Consider the following 16,834-nt stretch of genomic DNA (forward strand, 5'->3'; position numbering starts at 1 on the left):
TGCTTGGACCAAGGGCACGGCATCACCCGTGAGTTTATTAGAAATGCAGACCCTACTGAACAAGCATGTACATTTTAACAAGATCCCCAGGAGGTCTGCGCGCACATTAAAGTTTGAGAAGCCCTGAGCCAGGAGGCAGGAGGAGATGAATTCAGGCAATGAGAACCTGATAAATGTTGATTTATGAGTGAATGCAGAAATGAAAGGTGCACCTGGAATACAGGTGGGGGGCTGGCAGGAGACACACCTTGCCCTTAGGGATGAGAGAGACAGAGAGGGATGGTGCAGATACAGTGAAGTTTATAGGTCGGTTTGTGTTGGGAAATTGATTCATCTATAAAACAGAAGGTGTCATCTGCTGTGAGTGAACGGAGGGGGTGGACTCAGTGGTTGAGGAGAGTGGAAAATGTTTCAGTGGAGATGGAGGGAAAACTCTGGCCAGGAAAGATGGCAGGACCAGTAGGCACACAGAAGACCTCCCTGAGAGCAATGGCTACAGAGTGTTAGCAGCACCAGTTGATATTTCCTAAGACTATTTGGCAGCCTGTGCACAGGAGAGGAAAAGGTATAGAATCAGGTTTACTGGGGGTTGAGAAAACTTCGCCTGAGGGAGTTGACAGATGCACAGCAGAGCAAAAGACCTGAGGACAACGTCTTTTAAGCTCTCTAAGCAAGAGAACAGAATCTAAGCCAGAGAGGAAAGGAATTGAAAGCAGGAGTGGATGAGCGAGGCCAGCGAGGCCAGTTCCCTGAGGACTGAGACAAACACCTTGGGAGGCTCCGAGAGAGAGAACTGGAGGGACGGCGTGGGTTAATGACTTCAGAGACGCATCTCATTTTGGCGGGGTCTGATTTGATCCTCCCAAGCAGTTATGGGTTTGGCTTATGCAGTGTAGACTGCAAAAAACCCATCTGCTCCACAGCCTTAGTCTGACTGAGTGACATTTGTATGGCCAAAAGCCATTGGCCGCTCTCCCCAACCCAAGACAGACAGTATCAACGAAGTTGCCATTTCTCCCTGCTCAAATTAGCTCTGGGTTAGGGAAGGCAAGTCGTATAGTCTGAGATTCAGACTTGTGGTGTGGTTTGGGCCTCATCCCCCTCTCACAGTGTGTGATCCAGGGCAAATACCTTCACCTGGGGACGTCTCAGTCCTCTCATCTATAAAACAGGAGCAACCACGCCCACATCGCCGTAGAGTCTGGGGAGGACTAATGAGATACCTTCTGTAATGGCATTTGGCACTTAATTCCTTTCCCTGTCCTCTTCGACTCCTGTGAGGCTGGAGCATTGCTGTAGGGGACATTTATATGCATACCGTACCTCCAAGGAAGAAGGAGAATTTAGTCTCGGGTGGTTGAGAACTGGGAGGAAGGCACTCTGACCTGGAGGCACTAAGGCTGTTCAGTCTTACATCCCACCTTTCTGTAAAAAGCTGGAACTAGCAGTCCAGCGTACAAGGACAGCCCCGTCTTTTGAGCTGGTGGTCCGGACTGCCAAGTAGTCATTGCACAGGAGCTGCACCGAGCCCTGCATGCCCAGGACTGGGCAGGAGCAAGAGGGACATGAAAGAACAGCCACAGCCTGGGGCCCAGAGGGGCTTAGCAGGCCGGAAGACCAGCTGTGCGGACAGGACAAGCCTGTCGGGACTGTTTTCCTTGGGCCTACGGGCTGGCGCTCTTCTTGACTCTGCACAAATCAACAAGCAAAAACGCTTACTTTCCGAAGGGCCTCTCCAGGGCAAACGGCCGGGCAGCATAATAGTACTGCTTGTATTCATCCATCCACACTTCAGCTATCCGCTTGGTGTTCCTGGGGGGATGAGAAGGGGTATCAGGGAGAGGCTGAGAGGACCCCTGGTGTACAGTTAAAATACCCGCCCGTAAGCAAGTTGGCAGCATGGCCCAGGTCGGAGCCACCGTGGTCCTGTGACACTATTCCCTCCATGGTGCTGAGTCCAGCCAGGTCCCACTCCACCTCCAAAGGGTCCTTTTCCCCGAAACACAGGATTTTAATAGTAATGACGAACTCTTCCCCAAAAGGTATGCACTAGATAAATTACCCAGAAATTGAACTTCTATGACTCTCAAAAAAAAAGTCACAGGGAGAAGAGAACACCAGGAGAGCCTGGAGCCTCCATTAGCACTGGCAACCAAGAGGCCTGTGTTGGCCATCTTGCCGCGGGCCGTGCACGGGCTTCTACTCCAGGCAGTGTCCCTGTGCACAGGAACGTGCTGAGGTGCCAGCCCTCCAAGGGAAAAGCCAACCACAGACAGTCTCCCCGCAGTCAGAGCAACCAGCTTGGTGTAGGTGTAAAGAATTCAGCAGTTAAGGCATCTATGTGAGATTCTTAAGGTTTTTAAATCAATCAGCTATTTGTTCTGAGACTGACCCCAAAGGTCATGGGGAAAAAAAAGAAAGAAAGACAAAGAGAGAAAAATACTGAGACTGTCATCACTCAGCAGTCAGGGAGGCAAATACCAGGAAGAGCCCAGAGTAGAGAAAAAACATATCAGAAAGCAACCAGATGCCGGGAGCAGTGTGGGAGCAGCACCTGCTGAGGCCCTCGGACGTGAACTTGGGGTCTCAGCAAAGAGAGTGTGCTCCTCCAGATTCCTGGCTCCATCTGGAGCAGAGGCATTTGCTAGAGTGGCATGGCAAGCCCTTCCTGCTGGACCTGCAGTGAGTCATGCGCACGCAGCCAAGTTCCTGGGGCACCGAAAGCAGTTATTGCCTTGCTGGGCCTTCCACAGGCCGAACCACCAGCAAACTGGACGCTGCTCAGGAGCCAGCTGTGCCGCATCTCTCTAACCACTGAATGACCTACTGGTGGCATGCAGGATGGCCAGGCTCAATGACAATGTTCCGGAGCCCAAGGCTCTGTCCCCTCATTCCCACGCTGGCCCCGTTCCATATCACAGCCACGCCGTTCTCCTCCACCAGAGCTCACCAGCTTACCTTTCCCATTAAGGGCCGGACAGCTGAGCCAGCCCTGCCTTTGTTTCCCCGTGGCTGCTGCTTCTGCCCGCTGGGCATCTCACTGCCCCACCCCTGCCCACCAGTTTCCAGGAAAGGCGTTAACTTCCCCACGGCCCAAACCCACACCTCCTCCCAGATGGCCGGGTCAGGATGAGACCCATACCTGCTCATATGTGTGGAAAACCAAGGACAGAGAACGTGGAGGAGGAAAGTGATACCCAAGGAAGAAAAACACCCAGCGAGGTGCTTAGCAACTCCCTCCCGCAAATGGGCCAAACAATAGGAAAAATAAAGAAAAAGGGGGAATAAATGGGTGAGTGAAGCTTTCAAGTGAGAAAAGACAAGAGGATTAGAGCAAAAGAGAGAGGATGCCAGAGGGAGGAAAAAAGAGAGAAAAAAGAATATACATGAGTTATTTTTAAGGGAGAGGAGAAAGGTTGAAAGAGGAGGAATCACGCAAAGGAGCAAAGGAGATGGTGTGCGAAGGGAGGCGGCAGGAAGAGGCGCGTGGGCACCACTGGGTCACTGAGTCCCCAGCATCTTGTCCTTCCCCATAGAGGACGCGAGAGCACCGTACGGGACAGGAGCTCAGGTGGCAGGGCCTGCCCCAGCCCGGACCCTCTCCGTGCACCGGTGAGGCCCTGGAGCAGGCACATACCTCGTGTCCACGTCCGCTGTGCCCAAACCGTCTCAAGGACCTTTGCCCTGGTGGCCCAGCCCCAAGGTGGGAACAGCGGATCCTCTAGAACTCAGGGGCAAAAAACAGCTTCCTTTCCGCTGACCTCAAACAACCCGAAATACTCAGAGCCCTGAGTTCTGTAGTGCCCAGTGACTTAAAGGCCCCAAGGCCAACATGTGGGGCCTTGTCAAGCCTGGGGGGCCCCTGTCTAATGCTGGACGGGCACGCCTGGCCTCCCTGCTTAGGCAGAGGCCCTGAGGGCATGACACGTGGCTCCCGGTCACCCAGAACACTCCGACAACCCACCAGAGCACCGGGGCCAGCCGCAGGCCAGCGCCAGGAAAGCCCTCGGCCGCCGCCCTCCCCACGGAGTCCCTGGGACGCGCGCTTACTTTATATACGTGTTGGCATTTCCATCGGGGAAAACATACGGGTGCTTCTTCCGGAAGACGTGTCCCACTCGACTGCAGGGGACGATTTCCAGGCTGCCCCCACACATCCACACTCGGAAGGAGATCTCTGCAAGACAGCCACGACCCCCCGTCACCGCTCTGCCTCCCGGGCAGGCGGGGACACAGGATGGCAGCTCTGCGGTACCAGGTGCCAGGGAACACCCAAGTCCGAGAAAGGGCTGAGGACGGGCTGCGCCTGGCCTCGGGTGCAGGGTTAAAAGCAGAGCGCGCAGCCAGACTGTGCGCCTAACAGGCCAGGAAACCTGTTTCTCCATCCGCAGACGGGGATGACAGCTCACACCTGGAAGGGTGATGCGATTTCACACGGGGACCGCGGCCTGCATGGGGGAGGGACACATATCTAAATCAGCCCTGGCACACCTTGGGGCCAGCCGCGATGCCTTAGGCCGGAAAAGAGAAGCCCTGGGGTCTCAAGGGCACCGCTTTTGGACATGTGGAAGTTTTCAGTGTGGAAGGTGTTACATTCGCGTGTAGGACCCCAGAGGATTAGAACCAGGACCGAGGAGAATTTCCATTAGAAAATATGGGAGAATTTGCTGACAGTCAAGGTCCAGGTAGAAATGGCTGTCATGGAGCTAGCGAGTTTCAAACTCGGACAGGCTAGCAGATCACGTGGCCAGGATGCAACAGGAGAGGACCAGTTCCAGGAGGAACCTGACAAGTGTCCAGGAGACCACCTCCCAACACCCAGACTGCAATTCTACCTCTCTGCAAGGGCACCTGAATTGTAGCCCTCCTGGAAGGAGGAGGATTAAGAGCAGCCATAGAATGTTCCGGAAGACTCGAAGCTGTTGCTGGGGCTGCTCCCCTGGGTGGGGGTTTTGCACACATACTCATGTCTTCCTGGTTGGCGCTGCTGCTGCTGCAGGTGCCCCAGGGAGGTGGGTGGGGTGGAGTTACCAGGCCTGGGACTGGGCTGGCGTGTGCATTTCCCCTTGCGGCTGCTAACTAGCAGGCTTGGAGCAGTGGTTCTGCCCCAGAAGGCAGGGATGGCACACCAAGGTGGTGCCATTGTTCAGCTCTGCCAATGCATAGTGAGGATAAAAGCAGCATGACTGTTAGGCAGCGTTAGTATTGCTTTAAACTTCTCCAGCCAGTGTACCCGCTTATTGACTGTACCCAGAGCAGGCTGTCCCCCCTGTCCCCTCCTGGGTATGTGACAGGTGGGAAAAGTCAGCTTCCCATCTGGGAATTCCTGCCCAGCCCATGCTTCTGCAGTCGAGCTCAAGTATGAGGACAGGCTGGCTCAGGAAAAATCCACGCCTGTGAGCGACTCCCCTTGGGAGGGGCCGTGTGGCAGCAAGCTGGGTGACCAGGAGCAGGAATGAGGATGCGGGCATTCTGCTGCTTTCCCACCACACACACACACACACACGCACACGCCTGCACGCCCTCCAGCATTCTGGGCCCTGTCTCCCTCTGCACCTTCACCATGGACTCTCTCTTATCTGCTGCCCTTCCCACTTCCTGCTCTCTGTCTCCCTTCATTCCAACTACCCAAGCAGGTGCCTGGACCTCGTTTTCGTCCTGATGGAAATCTGCTGTCTCACTCACCAGTCCTCAGCCACACTTCACCTGTCTGTCCCCAACTGTCTCCTGCCATGTGTCCCTGAGTTGCAGGCACGGCTCCCTTGACACCAAGCCCACTGTTGCCACCTTCTCTACACCTGCCCCTCTACCTGTCCAGGTGCTCTCCCGGGTGGGCTACGGTTCATTCTCAGGCAGCTTGGATTTCCTTCTGATTGGGGACAATGTGTACACTAGGGTGAAGAAAGGACTGCTCGAGGTTGCCACTGAGTAATGGCAAGAGCACGGGGTGGGAGAGAAACAGAAAGAGCAGCTCCGAGCCCACAGCGGCCCACTCGCTGCGTCTGCGGGGAAACCTGCTTGACCGGCTGGGGCTGGGTCTCCTCATATGACACACGAGGATCGTAGAAATACTCCGCAGGATTGCTGTCGACATCAAATAAAATAGAATTTTGAGAAGAATGGTGTGATGGAAAGGTCAGGGGCAGTTATGAAGCGCTATTCCTCGGAAGAAGCCCATCTCTTTAAAACATGGACTGCGATGGCTTCACCCACCTGTACCCACGTCCAACTTCCCTCTTCTTCCACAGGAGGCACTTAAAATTTGGGGACTTAACATTCGAGATTTTGACTCTCCTTCAAGGTCCACGGTTCACAGAAGTCTGGGGTTTAGTCGGGTCACCAGTGTTGGAATCGTGTGCCCCAGGCTGGTGTTTGCAGGAGGCAGGCAGCCATGAGTGAGCTTAGCCAACTGCCAACCTCCTCTCCACCTTTTAGTGAGTGCGCTAAGGGGCTGACGGGTCAGTCCAGGGAATTACGTTAGTACGTGTGTGCATTTAGTCTCCTGATGTCTTCCTTAACTGGGTCTAAGATCTGCTGTGCTCCAAGCGCCTCCTCCCCGAGATCTCAAAACAGGATCTGCTCTTGTTCCTAAAAAGGAAAACGCTCTAATCCCTCAAAACTAGAGATGGAGGCTTTGCTTACTAGATATAACCTACAAATTTTGTGCCAGCTTTCTTCCAAAAATATGCATACGTTTCGGCTGTGGTCTCTTCCTTTCCATGTATTCAAATGAGACATATGCCTCTCTTCATTTGCAAAGCGAATCCCATCCCCATCCCCTCCCCCCTACACACACTGATGCCCCTGCAACCTGCTTCTTTCCTGTGCTTCCCCTGTCCAGCATTTTGCTTCTCTCTGAATCTGCTGAATACCCTCCCCTCTGCCACAGTCATGCACAGGGCCCCACCTTGGGAAGTACTGTCACCTGACCCTGGCCCTTCTCCTCATTCCTTCTGGTCTCCTGACATTCTTCCTTCCAAGGCTCTGTCTCTGAGAGTCCTGCTGACACCGCTTCCTCCTCTGATCCCAACGTTCACTTGATGCTGACGACTCGCCTCCACCCCGCCAGCCCCAGCTCCATCCCGGGCCCCAGCACCAAGTTTCCGAGGCTGCCTGACACCACCGTGAGGTTCACTGGCCACCATCACATGCAGTGCGTCTTCTAGGCCGTCAGCGTCCTCCCACAGCCTGCCTCCCTTCCTCCACCTCTGAAACCACTCTTCCTCCTTCTCATTTCGTGTCTGGTGCTTTAGCCTAACACTTCAGTCTCTCAATCCTGCACACATGAGCCACGATGAGAAAACGACCCCTCCTTTACTTCTGCATTGGGCTTTGTTCCGTCCTCCCTCAGGCGGCAGCTTGTCAGTCACCCCAACAACCCCACCCATCATTGTGCACGCTTTTATTTTATTTTATGATGCAGTGGTTCTGATAGGGCAACTGACAGAAGGTATCCGGGAACTGAATGAAGCACGTCTCCCCAGGTCCGGAACTCACGACCTTGCTTGATTCCACCTTCCGTCAGTACTGAACGCCCACCATCCGCTGTAGAAACAAAGCCACTGACTTCACCATGCTCGCAAACTAACAAGAGAGACAGATCTGTAACCAGTGGTCACATGTACACCTCGTCCACTCATTTCTCCATTCCTGACAAATGTCTGTCTGCGTTCTCCTTCGGGTCAACCGATGCTACCCATGGGAGTCTACAGTCTTAGATGCATAATAGCGTCTCTCCTCTGGAGTCCAGATTGCTGTCACTGAGGTGATCTGACACACGTGACCCCACGTGTATTGCTGTGCTGCTGCCCGAGTCGGGGCAGTCTGGGTGATGCCGCCTGGAGGGTTCAGATTAGCGTAATGATTTACAGGTACTATCGTGTGGAATATTTGAAACCTAGGACATGGAGTCATCCTACCCTTACCAACACCACTGACTTCAAGAAAATGATGTGTGTGTATCCTCTCAGGACTGCAAGCCAGGCCCAGGGATTCTCAGATATCTGCTGAAGCCTTTGGGACAGACTTGTAATCCTACAGCCGCAGGCAGTGGGGGCTCCGACATCTGACTTGCTGCAGACAAGGTGTGAGGCATGAGGCAGTGGGCTTCCCAGGCACAGCCTAGGGCCTCGCTCTCCAGGTCTACAGGTCCTGCAAAGTCGTCATTTTCTTACTTAAAGGAGGAAAAACCAAAAAGACAACGTAGGAAAAAAAAAAAGACACTGTCGGGAGTTTCTAGAGGGTTCTCACAGAGTCAGCATCCGAACAATCTCCCTGGTGATGAATATCACACAGACCCAAATCCACTTTGAATTCCAGGCAGGGAGATGAGTAATTTTCCTATCCTTATTAGGAGCACTGTTATCTTCTTAATTTCTTTAAACTTCAGATTAACATCTGCAAGCAAATTCTCCTTCCCACCCTCCATTCTCACCTCTTTCTTTCTATCTCCTCATCAATCCATCAGTTGTTTTACCAGCACTCAGAACCCCCCACGCTTTGCCAGAATCAAGGTCTACCTGACAAGCCCACGACAGTCGTGGGCAGGAATTAGGGGCAGGGGACAACTTTCTTCCTAGGAACTAAACCACAGCTATTCATAAGCTCAGCCACACTGGCCCAGGTTCTAATTTTATTTTATAGCCTAGTTTCTAAGAAAAGGCAAAAGGAACATTAGACACAGGCTCCACTGAATACAGTGGTCCTTCTTTTAAACGAAGCCATACACATTGTATACAGACATCTATTGTATATACAATAGCATCATCCGGTCTACCTTTGGCCAAGTTGAAACCTATTGAGAACAAAGGGGGTGGACCGGACAGTGGTGGGCAGAAAGAGACACTCGCCCAGCTATTTTTACTCATAAGTCCACACATATGAATGTGGTGACAGAGACCTTCCCTTTCAGGAATCTCTATGTTCTCGGGGCCTCCTGGGCCAGGAAGCTTCATTATTATTTTTTAATGAGTACATGGACTCCAGTAGAGATCATCTTATTGGTCTGTAAAAACAGCTTTGAATCTGTGAGCAAAACTGTGCTTCAGACCATCTGAGACAATCGCGGCCGCATTCAGGCCCCCGACTTCCAAACAAATAGTAACTGCAGTCACATCACGGCCACCAAGGGCCATATAACGGTGAATGTCATATGGCACCCTTTCTCTTTCCATATTCCCAGTGGAAGAGGATGACCTAAATGGATCTCTTCTGGACATGGGGCATCAGCAAGCAGCCCAGACAAGAAACAGAGCAGTGGCTGCTTTATCTTTGTTCTCCATCTTAGGGGAGAAGATGACTTGTCATCAGACTTGGATGCTCTTCTCAGACGAGGCCATTTCTCTCATCTTGAGCCCTCAAGCATGGAAAGGGTGAGGGTGAAAGATAAAGCTGGAAAGATAAACGATTCCAGCAGGTCTGGCACGATGCTCCTCTAACAATCGTGGCTCGCGTGGAGCCTGACGGGGAAGCAGAGGCAGTGCACATTATCTAATTAGTCTTCACAGCAGCGCTGCGATATGGCAGGGTAATCATTTCTATTGCTGCCATAATACATTACCACCCTAACCTAGTGCGTGGGTTTGGTTGGGCCCCTTCGAAAGGCCTCCCAAGGCGCAATGCAAGGTGTCAGCAGGATCCTGTTCCTTTTTGGGGGCTGTAAAGAGGAACCCACTTATGAGCTCATGGAGGTTGTTTGCAGAACTGAGTTCCTCACGGTTGTGGGGCTGAGGGTCCCTTTTCTTTGCTGGCTGTAGGACAGGAGCCTCCCTCGGCTACTTCCACGCTGCCTGCTCCATCTTCAAGCCAGCAGCAGCTGGCCAGCCCCTCTCGCCCTGCTGGTTTCTCTGGCTCCTCCTTCTGTTCGTCTCTTCCATCTCCAGCTGGAGAGAGTTCTCTGCTTCCCATGACTAGACTTCCCCCTACCCCCAGATAATCCAGGGTCAACACAATCAGTGGTCTTAATCACATCTGCAGTCCCTTTTACCACGTAAGGTAACATCCTGACAGGTACTAGCTGATACGATGTTCTTGACCAAACTTTAGTCAGGCTCCTGTAAGTCCTCTTCTCAATGAGGCTTTGACCTTGGCCCCTGTCCTCGTCGGGACTACATTAGCCAGTTGTAGCAAGAATTCTGCTGAGCCAAGTTAGAGAGAATCCCCCACCCCTGATATCTGATTACCCAGGTAAGAATCCTTACATCAGTTTAGTAAGAATCCTCCCCGCTCCCCACCCACCCTTGATGTTCCCCTCTTAGTAATTTCCATCCACTGACCCCCGACCCTGTCCATTGGCTCTAAAGCCCCTCTTGCTCTTGCTGTATTTAGAGTTGAGCCCTGTCTCCTGCCTCTATTGCTATAGTCTTGACACTCTTTGTGATAGTCCTGAATAGTCTTCCTTACCATATTAATAGGTCTCAGAATCACTTTTTCTTTTAACACGGGATCAGGGGTGGATATCTCTGGGGGAAGGCCATTCTCCCTACCACAGGAGTCAGTCTCCACTTTAAAGACTTGCAAACAGGCTCAGTGATACGAAGTAATCATTACAAGGACACACAGCGCTAATGACAACAGGATTCAAACTCAGGCCTGAGAATTCCACAGCCCACGTTCCTACACACGTGCGCCTGTGACCGGCCTGACACAGCCTGATGTCCCCGCCTGCACTCTGGTGGTAGTGGTGGCTCCTCTCTGGGCCTCACCTCTCCTCTTTCCTCAGCACTGTCTTTCACATTTGCGATGCTTTAGAAACCCCCCCATTCTAAATCCAGAAATCCCACGCTCACCCTTTATATATATGCTAAGGCCTCCTTTTTTTTTTTTTTTTAAAAAAAAGCACCCCCTACCCTTCCTCCCCCAACTATACACACACACACACACACACACACACACACACACACACACACACTTCTCCCTGGGCAAGAGCTTCCTTTTATCTCTAAACCAAAAGCTAAAAGTGAGATGCAGCTGGAAATGAGTAGATGTATCAGATATATTAGGTGTCCTGTGTTATGCAAATTGAAGTTTAAGCATGCAATTTTAATGCAAAACAACTTAAAAAAAAAAAAGGCTAAAAGCCACATTTCCCTAAAGCCTGTTCCTATGCTGAACTGCAGATGTAATTACCAAAACTATTCAGCTCATGTTAGAAACACTTTGCGGGAACGGGGCGGGGGTGGGGGGCCAGGGCGGGGTACCGGGATCAGGTTGGGTGAGTGTGTGGGGTGGGGGGGTAGACTTTCACATGGCAGCTGTGGCTGCTTCCAGCAGATGAAAGCGAGACGGTGTGGGCAGGAGCAGCATGTCACTGAGGACCAGCTTGGTCACCCTGGCCAGAGCCTTTTCCAATAATCTCATGGATTTTTGTGCCGTGAAACACAATCGATACAAAACAGCCAAACCACCTGGAACGTACAGAAATCCCACTTTTTAGAGAGACATCTTTAGCTGCTGTCGTTATTCGTTTCCATGAGCTCCATTTAGTGCACTGAGATCTGTTTTAAATGGAGCCTCATAGGTTGGAGACATGCTGCCCTTCCCATCAGGACTCCCCTTCCCCGTCTGTCTCTTGCTTTTAAACACAGAGAGCAATTTCCGCCATTCCTGGTCTTGAGGACAAGAAGTTGGATGAACTTGCATTGCTCCAAGTTTAGTAGGAGGCAGGATGGCAGGCACGGATGAATAAATACAAGCACATGAGAGGGCTCTGTGTCAGGGTAAAGAGGGGAGCCGGGTGCTGAGGGGCATAGAGTGAGGGAGGGGTGCTAAACAGAGTGGGCAGGGAAGGTGTCCAAGTCCCAGGAGAGGCAGCCCCAAAGCTGTGTTCCTCAGTTTGGTGGAGAACTGGGACTAGGTCGTTGGAGTCTGGATACATCTGGGCAGTGCCTCTGGACTGAAGGCTGGAGAGGTGGACAAGGCCAAGAAGGGACCCAGCTGAGGAGCATGGGCCTTGTCCTCAGGATAAGAAGCGGCCACTGGAGGCTGCCGGGCCTGGGAGGGAGGGAGAGATGTGCATTCCAGAGAGAGCACTTCTGCAGGAGTGCGAGAGGACGGCTCTGCAGGAGTAGAACAGAGGTGGAGGACCATTCTGGAGGGCATTGAGGATGAAGAGAGGGGAAAAGATGTAAGCAGTGCTGAGGGGAGTAGATCTTCAGGACTTGGTGAGTTGGGGTGTGGGGAGGCCCCTCTTGCCACACCCTGGAGCAGAAACTCCTTCACTGTGACGCACTGCTTTCCCCCTACGCCTCACAGCATCGTTCCCTCCTTTGCAGCCGAAGCATCGCTCTGCAACCCCCCCAAACCCCTGATCATCACCCCACCCTGCATGGACTCTTCCAAATTCTGACTTTCACGAGCTCAGGTGCCGAACTGTCCTCACCCACAGAACTGGTGCTAGCCACATGGTACGTCTACCATCGCAAAAGCACTGCATTTTCTGGCAATATAAAATGCTAAGGGGGAAAAAAAAATCCAGAAATGGCTTTCAAAGTGCTAGAAGCTGGCTATAACATTATAGAATATCGGGATGGGAGAAAACCAAGTGCTTCCTGTTACAGCTGTCTGTGGGGCTTTTTTTGCGGTTTAAAAATTTTGCAATGGATTATAAAACATCTCTCCCACACCTCTGCGGAAGCCCCTCCCTACTTCCCTATTCAACTCAGCACTTGTTAGCTGACGAGGTGAGGCGGCCACTTGATTTGAGCAGATGTGCGTCAACATTGCTGTAAAGAGAAGGTACTGGTAGGTTGGACCAGAATGTGCCATCATTAAAAATAATGTGCTGCCTAAGTCCAAATGTGGCTGCCTGTGGAAGAAGGAATGTACTCACTTCATAAGGTTCAAAAGGGCACAACAAACTCTGACAGACAAAAGCTGGAGAGAAATGGGCTTCGACTTAGAAGAATTTACTAATACTGCAACACAAAAGTCCTCAGGAGAACATGCCAAGTTGTGAGCCAGTGAACACATCACTGTAAGTAGCATCTGGGCAGACACTGGATGACTGCTGTCTATTGAAAGTGTTACAGAAGGGATTCACTTAGTGGCCAGAAAGATAGGCTAGAGCAGCTCATCCCTAAGGATCATGAGAGGGGCTGTGATCATCATGGCATCCGACTGGCTCTGCGCGGAAAGAGAGAAATCTGGTCCCCATTGAGAACGCCAAGAGCATACCTTACTGCAAATCCTCCCGGGCTGGTGCGGGCAGAGCCGACCTCAAAACCACAGCCAAGGCCCCTTCGTGGTTCAGGACGGGGACCAGGAAGGGACTTAGTTTGGTTTGTGGGTGTTGGGGTTTTTTGCTTTGTTTGAATGCTTCTAATCCAGCCCCCCGTATGGCAGCAGACAGACTTTTCTGATGGATTTCTCTACACTGCCCAGTTTGGGAGAACAGATGCTGCGGGTCAGGCCAGCAGCCATAAATTTCCAGGAAATAACTCTTAGTGACTGAGGAAGAAAGCCATAAAACACTCTGGAGGCAGGAGCAGGAGAAAACAATGGCAGAGAACGAGGCACGGGATTACTGCTAAATGCCAGGCTGAGCCCCATGGATCATTCTCCTGGCCTGAGCCCCTGCTCTGGGAGCCTGTGCCGCACACGCTTCCTTGCGCCGAGAGGGGAAGGGGCTCCAGTACTGGGGGGCTCTTTCTCTTCCTTAACTGTGGCTTATTCAACAAAGAGTTACTGAGCACTGGAGACAGCTGTGAACAAAACGGACCCATGTGCGCAGCTAGTATTCTAGTCATCTGTTAGGCCTCACCTGCTGAAAGGGGCAGCTAACATTTCCTATGCTCGTAAAGTGTTAGGATTTTTACAGACTTACCTCGATGGAATTTCACGACAACCCCAACAAGCATCCCCGAGTAATGCTTTGAATATACGAGGAAACTGGAGGGTCACACGGTGTCCTCAGCCAAATGAAAGGGGTCTCTGGCTGCTCTTTCTGCAAACTGCAGCCCTACATCAGTGTGGCCTCACCTGGCCCTCCTGTTTGTACAGTTTTGCAACTTGTAACCCATTTCCTCCACCTCTACCCTTTTCTCTGCACTAAAAGATAAAGCCACGATATCGCCAGGGCTTCCACAGCAGCCACCCCAGACCCTCCTCGTTAACCCAGTGCTGAGTGCTAATATGCACGGAGCAGCCAAGAGATGTGATCTAGATGTTACCAGTGTCGCCGTCAATCCTGTTCCTCATTCTCTTTATCCCCAGTCTCATTGCAACTCCAAATTCCCAAGTTCAGTGCTCCTCGCTCACGCCCACCTCCAGCCCTCCGACTTGGTGTTCCTCCTCGGTCTTCCTGGCTTTTTTTCTCAGCGTCCCTTTGAGGGGTTTTCCTGGTCCTGAGCATCCACTTGGTCCCAAGGAGCAATTCCCTGGTTGCCTCTACCCTCCCAGTACCCAGAGCCTGGTCTTCCCCCAAAGGAATAACTTAGTCTCCATTCCAATACCTTCTTCCCAGGCACACGTGGTCTAAGGACATGACATTCCTACTGCGGCCCCAGCTTGCAGAGACAGTAACTCACCGAAGTTCTCTCCACCCCAGATGTCCATGTCCATGTCATATTTTCCCAGGAAATCAAACCAGGATTTGTCCATCACGAAGAGCCCTCCAGCTATGATTGGAGTCCTATGCATTTGAAAGGAGAAGAGGGAAGACGGGTTATGGGAAGGGTACCACTGCCTCATTCTTCTGCCCTAGTGGTCTGGAACTCAAGGTCATTTCCCTACCATTTCTGCATCTCTTCAGCAAGGCCAATACATTTTACAACTTACCTACAATACAAATGTGCTTTCCAATCACAGGGTCTTCCCCTTTGATTGGAAATCTCCTGGCCTTGCAGACAGACTAATTCACTCAACAGCACACCTCCTGTAGCAGGGGCCAGAGTGGCTCAGAACCCCAGCTGCTCTGAGGGCCTGGGGAGTCTGCACTGGCCACCCCCACAGGCCTGCCCAGCCTGGCTCTCTTAAAAGCTCACTATTGGAGCAGGGGCAGAGGGCCACGGATCAGGCAGAGAAGAAGGGCTGAGGGGGCACCTGTTAACAGCACATCTGTTTCATGAGACTGGGCTCTCTGTTTTTTCTCTTTTCACCCCACTGTTATAGGTTATATCTCCCGAAAATGTTGGGGTCCTGACCCTCAGCACCTCAGAATGCGACCTTATTTGGAGAGGGGTCTTTATAGAAGTAATTGAGTTAAAATGACATCATTAGGGTGGTCGTAATGGGGGCTAGAAGAGAGAATGTCGATCAGGACAAAGCCATCTACAGCGGTGCAAAAGCAGCCCAGAGCTGACGTCACTGTCACGTTCTCTCTCAGAATAGAGCGGATGTGTTTGTTAATAAGCAGCGCAGCCATGCCTTGATATCGGCCTCCAATGACTTACTGCGATGGCCTGAGACTCAACCCCTGGGCTAAACTCTGACATCCAAGACCTGGGGGCTCTGCTCCTCAGGGACCATCTTTTCTCGTCAGAGGCTCAAACGGGACCATCTGGGCCTCTCCAAGGTTTAGCAGGAAGCACGAGTACATCAAGGCATGTGTGTGGGTGACGACAGTGGGCAAGTCCTCAGCGCAGGTCTCCACCAGGGCCCCATCCCCTTAGTAGAAGTGTCCATGAGGACAATAACCTCTTAAAATGAGAGCCAAAGTGGCACTAGCCTGGCAAAGGGCTCTCTTGGCCTCTGCCCGTTAACATCTCCCCGTCGAGCATCTATGTGGCATGCTGCCCTACACCACGTGACAGCGGGAAGGACCAAGTGGGAGTGAATCTGCCCACCTGCCCTTGCTCTGACTTACCTAATGGGCTCCGTGGGGTCCAGGCGCCGAGCCTTCTGATCTGAGGAGAGCTGCTCCCATTGGAAGTGGAGGCTCCAGTCAAACCCTAAAACACAGCGCCCGCTCAGTCGACGTGGTCCCTCGCATGTGCCTGTCCCTCTTCTAGGAGTTCGTGAACAGACCAGTTTCCTGGGGAAGCTGGTCCCAAGCGGGGCAAGTCTTGCCCAGGCGGGTCCGCAGCGGGGCTGCCTTGCCTGTTTTCCCTTTCCCAGCTTCCTTTTCTGTTTCTACCTCCTACTGCATTTCTGAGCCTTCTCTGCTGGGTATAGTTAGGACTAAAGGGGGGAGGAGCAAAATTCATGTCAGATATGACAGAGCCCAGGGGAGACAAGATGGACAGCTACAGACTTGGCCTGTGGCTAGGCGCCTTGGGAAGGTGTAAGCAGGTTTGTGAGGGGGCTGAGTCACCGAAAATTGGTCTTGGGGTGGCACAGAGAGCATGGTGGGCCTTGGGGACAGGGTGGTGCCCCATGATGAGGTGCCAGAACAATTCAGGCCCCCGAGGCCGGGGGCACCTTGCTTCCCTCACAGTGTCTGGCCCTGGTGTGAGCCATGTGCCGGAGCCAGAGCTCTGGGTGCTGGGAACAAGCTGCCCAGTCTCCTGGCCCTTCCGCTCACAGTCCCAGTGGTAAGGGCCATAAGGTAGCTACCGATGTTACCAGATACGAGGCTGGACGTTCTAGACAGATCACTAGGAGACTTTTCCTCACTGTCCCCCTCGACGGCAATGATTAGGAGAAAAAGAAAGTCCTGATGGGGAGAAGGTGTTGGCCCCACTCACCACCTCTGAGCTCCGTGGCAGACTCGATGTAGCTGAAGGTGTCCAGGTTAATGATATCGATCACAGGGCACACCACCCGCGTGTAGTCCTGTCGAACGACATACCCCATGCTCACTGTGCGGTGGTGTCATGGAGTCAGGCCAGGCCTCAGGGAGCTTGCTAGGGCCTCCCCTTGGCAGTGCCAGTGACTGGTTTTGGGACCTTGACCAAGC

General features: G+C 52.4%; 1 protein-coding gene across 3 annotated transcripts in view; it reads right to left on the bottom strand.

Moving 5' to 3' along the window:
• GALNT14 (polypeptide N-acetylgalactosaminyltransferase 14) overlaps positions 1-16,834 on the bottom strand; it is a 185,174-nt gene that overhangs the window by 14,269 nt on the left and 154,071 nt on the right. For all 3 annotated transcript variants that reach the window (XM_016136072.2, XM_016136073.2, XM_036224747.1), the window contains exons 7-11: positions 16,623-16,710; positions 15,803-15,887; positions 14,526-14,629; positions 4,051-4,177; positions 1,720-1,812 (exon numbers count right to left, since the gene is read on the bottom strand). In XM_016136072.2, the coding sequence (XP_015991558.1) occupies positions 1,720-1,812; positions 4,051-4,177; positions 14,526-14,629; positions 15,803-15,887; positions 16,623-16,710 (497 nt within the window). The remainder of the gene's footprint in view (positions 1-1,719; positions 1,813-4,050; positions 4,178-14,525; positions 14,630-15,802; positions 15,888-16,622; positions 16,711-16,834) is intronic.

Source organism: Rousettus aegyptiacus, unplaced genomic scaffold, assembly GCF_014176215.1.
Source record: "Rousettus aegyptiacus isolate mRouAeg1 unplaced genomic scaffold, mRouAeg1.p scaffold_m13_p_7, whole genome shotgun sequence".
Lineage (NCBI taxonomy): Eukaryota > Metazoa > Chordata > Mammalia > Chiroptera > Pteropodidae > Rousettus > Rousettus aegyptiacus.